At 37.0% G+C, this 3,960-nt stretch overlaps 1 protein-coding gene across 1 annotated transcript; it reads right to left on the bottom strand.

Annotated features, from left to right (window-relative positions):
• Positions 1-729: 729 nt before the first annotated feature.
• On the bottom strand, positions 730-3,743 carry LOC129112774 (interferon gamma 1-like). The gene is made up of 4 exons (XM_054624991.1): positions 3,550-3,743; positions 2,340-2,414; positions 1,239-1,487; positions 730-846 (listed from the first exon to the last, which is right to left on the bottom strand). The coding sequence occupies exons 1-4, from the start codon at positions 3,673-3,675 to the stop codon at positions 730-732; spliced, it is 567 nt and encodes a 188-aa protein (XP_054480966.1). The 5' UTR covers positions 3,676-3,743.
• Between the last annotated feature and the right edge of the window lie 217 nt (positions 3,744-3,960).

Raw genomic sequence — 3,960 nt, 5'->3', positions numbered from 1 at the left:
CCTCCTCCTCCTCCTCCAGGGAGCAGAGCTTCTCCTCTCTGGGAGTCAACACCGACACCATGCTGCTGGAGACCGGGAGAACCAGAACCAGGACTGAGAGGATCAGACTGTCAGACCCTGCTGCAGTAAAATGAGAGGTTTTCCAAAGGGAGTCGGGTGCTCAGATGCAGTACCACTTTAGTCCACATGGGGCGCCAGAATGAACACTAAATAAAAGTTACTTGTTGTAATTTAAACTCTTTTATTCAACTTATACAAACATCATCTTCATCACTTTTAACAGGTTAAGATATAAACCAGCCTGTTTGAAACCTGTTGGTGATTTGATGTTGAAACATTTTTTATAGAATATTAAATAAATATATATTTTTAAGTGTAAAAAAGGGAAAATGAAGCTTTTAGTTGGTGCTGATTTCTGCTTTTATTCAAATGAAACAAGATACAACCTTTAAAACGACAACAAGAAAAATAAATTAAGTTAAATTAATCATGAATTAAAATACATTAAATTATGACAAAAATAAATACATCTCAGTAACCCCTTTAAATAACTAAATAAATATCTGAAACTGTAACAGTGTGACTGATGAATAAAAAAACCTGATTCATTTCAAAATGAAAATAAACACAAAAAACCTTATGCTAATGAGAAACAATTAGTTGTCATGGAAACAAATTCCCAGCACCCTTATTCAGTCAGAGGTATTGATGATGGTGACATCATCGCCGTCATTCAGCAGAGGAGGAGTGGGCGTGTCCACATCGGGTGGAGCCAATCAGAGAGGCCGCCTGGTAGACCTCTTTAAACTGAGCCAGAGCCCTTTTCTGAACCAAGGGGTCGTCCACCTGCAAAGAGAGACAGTTAATTAAATAAAATAAATAAAATAAAATAAAAAACATTGTTGTTTTTGGTCTTTTCATGAGATCTTATGACATTGAGAAAAGAATATAGACTATGAATATAGGCACGGCATCCTTTCCCACCACTGAGCATTATGTGCCACTCTACACACCCACTGACTTTATATCGAAAGCTTCCATTTATTCAGAAAAAAGCGACAGAAACAAAACTAAATCATCAGTCGAAAGATCACAGACATTGTGACTAAGAGAAAGTGGAGCCTGAACTCGTCATGTGACCCCGCCAACTCAACAACAGCTCTGTCATGATAATATGAAGGTCTTAATATCAGCTGTCCGACCTTAAATGCTGTTAATTCAACAAAACAGACACTCACCTCTATTTTTTTCAGCTTGCTGAGCACATCCTCTCTGTCCTGGTTCACCTGGCCCAGGTGTCTCCTCAGCTCCTCAATCTTGTGCTGATACTCCGTCAAGGCCGACTTCACGCCAGACCTTTCGCTGTCGGACTGCAGCCCATCCAGCAGAGAGGTCCTGGTCCCGTCATGGTGCTGGTTGTTCTGCAGGATGCTGGAGAAGATTCGAGTGTAGACGTTCAGAGTGGCGTTCATCACGTGAACTTTTCTCTGAGGAGGAGAGGAGGGAAGTGTTAAGAGTGGGTACGAATGGACTAAAATGATCCTGTCTTGTTGTGATAATTACAAAAAGAGTAAATAAAATCAACTTTAGTTTTCTAACAGAAACTCCTGCGTTAAGCTTGGATTTTTGGACAAAATCTAGAAGGTCAGATTTGTCCAAAAAGTCTAAAATGTGATATACTTTTGTCCAATATGAGGATGTGATATACCATATACTGTATATAACGCGACTTTAAGAAGTTAATGAACGCTACTGTTTCATGGCAATATTGGATTTTTATATGATTTTGCATAATTTCGATACTTTGATATTTCTGGTATTAAACTCCACAAAATCGAACATTCCTGTGTGGATATTCTATTCATACAAAATTGTATTTAATGGGATTTTCCAGATAGTTAAGTGTTTTACAATATAAATGAATATGTAAACTTATATGTGATATCAAATCATATATACAGCCCATATATGTTCTATGAAAACGTCATTGTCCACAGTCAGGTTTGGAGTCCCTCAGGGCTCAATCCTGGGTCCTATTCTTTTTCCCTTTCAAGGATTCGTCTTTGTCTCGTTAAACGGAATCTTGTTAACACTCAATATTTTTTTATTATTGCGTGCCTTAGTTTGAGGCCACATAGTGTTGGTGACCTGTAAAAACCACGTATATCTGCTTTGTAAACTTTTCACAGCCTATAAAGGAACACTTGACCCTTCAATTTACATCAAAAATCACCAGATGTGGTGACACATGGTTTCCTAAAAATGTTTGAGTGAAGATATTAATACTAATAGAAGAACAGTAGAGATAGTAGAGAGTGTGTGAGTAAGTTTTTGTTTACCTGGCAGGAGGTGTTGATGCTCTTTATGACAGAACTGAAGAGAGGATTACTGCCGATCTCCTGCTCCTTCAATTTCTATAAAACAAATAAGAAACACATTTGAATACTTCTATTCCTTTTCAAGGGTTAACCAGTACAATACAATCATTCACTGAGACTGAAACTATGTTGTTATAGTACCTGTAGCATCTGGAAACGGTCAAATACTGGAATTTGGCAGTTAACACAAACAGTATTCTTTTGTTTTATTTACATTTATTCTGTGTTTTACTTTCTTTATTGTTTTTTTTAAATGTATTTATGTAATTCTATACAGAAAAATCAGGTGTATAAAGATTTATATTCAAATAAGGTACTATAATGGTACCAGCATCCAAAATGTTCCAATTTTCCAAAGATTTGCCCAGCTGCATTCACCATTATTCCCAGGACACCCAATGTGATTCAACATTTAACCCTCTGTGATAAGTTCAGTACCATTAGAATATAAAATAATGTTTTTTCAGATTTTGTGCATTTTCATTAAGTATCACTTTCAAGTTTTACGGAAAGATTTAAAAAAGAGAAAATTTGGTTATATTATGCAATTAGGAAGATATGGTTCTAATTGTAACAAGTTTCTTATTGTAATCAATGAATAAGAAATATGAAGTTGAGATATAGATATAATCAGCAGGTATAAATGTCTATCAGTCCCTGTAGAAATGTTACAGTGATAGTTTGGTCCCTTTTGAGCTGTTGACAACCACAGAAACACTAAACTAATGGTTTCAATTCAACCTTTTTGAGATCTGAAACATCAATCCTCAACATGATTTGTTTGGGTTAATACATTATTAGTGTGAGTAATACATGCACATAACGAAACTGGCAATTTGTTATTAAAAAATATATAAATGAAGTAGCATATATTAGTGTAGAGGATGTTTGTGATTTTTATCAAGTGTGAATCTGTCATTTGAAGAAGGTCATAAAGGCCTTGTAGTAGAGTGTAAAAACCACTTTAAAAATACTTTTTTTACAACTTACAATTTGTGCACAAATCCCTTCATGAGAAATCATATGTCAACTTCTGTGTAATCTTAAAAGACAGGTTCCTTAAATAAACCTGAATGGCATTCAAACCCTTCAATGACAAGCAGAGGCTAAGCTGCAGAGAAAACTAGAGGATCTAAAATTGAGCCCTGTGGGACACCCCAGGTAAACTCACCAGCACATCAGCGATGGATTCGTGGGTTTGTTGCATGTTCTCAGAAACAAACTGGCAAGGACTCCCAGACACCAAGGCAACTCCCAGTAGGACCAGTAGACACAGTGAACCACACCACGAAGACATAATGGACCGGTAACTTCAACAAAAATGCAGGAGATTGTTCTGTAAAGAAAGAGCGTCCTCCGATGAAGGCTGAGTTAAAGAGAGTGATGATGGGTTGTCAAGTCAATGATACTGATCTGTTGACCTGTGGGTCTATATATATAGCTGTCTGCATCCCTGCCTGTCTCATTATGTGTCTATGAGCCTGTGTGGTTGTGCATCTCTGTGGTCTGTGGGCTTTCAGCAGCAGCATCAGAAACAGCAGCATCGGCATCAGTTTTCCTCTAAAACTCACTCTGCTGCTTC

The sequence above is a fragment of the Anoplopoma fimbria genome, chromosome 23 (genome assembly GCF_027596085.1).
Source record: "Anoplopoma fimbria isolate UVic2021 breed Golden Eagle Sablefish chromosome 23, Afim_UVic_2022, whole genome shotgun sequence".
NCBI lineage: Eukaryota > Metazoa > Chordata > Actinopteri > Perciformes > Anoplopomatidae > Anoplopoma > Anoplopoma fimbria.
Note: the sequence above shows the minus strand (reverse complement) of the source record. Positions and strands in the feature narration are given on the sequence as shown.

What these genes read in the sequence shown, in the direction of transcription:
- LOC129112774 (XM_054624991.1), bottom strand. Translation starts at nt 3,675, where the DNA reads ATGTCTTCGTGGTGTGGTTCACTGTGTCTACTGGTCCTACTGGGAGTT. An exon ending in AATCCATCGCTGATGTGCTG is followed by an intron (nt 2,415 to 3,549) that starts GTGAGTTTACCT and finishes TTTGTTTTATAG; the next exon opens with AAATTGAAGGAGCAGGAGAT. An exon ending in GCAAGCTGAAAAAAATAGAG is followed by an intron (nt 847 to 1,238) that starts GTGAGTGTCTGT and finishes CTCTCTTTGCAG; the next exon opens with GTGGACGACCCCTTGGTTCA.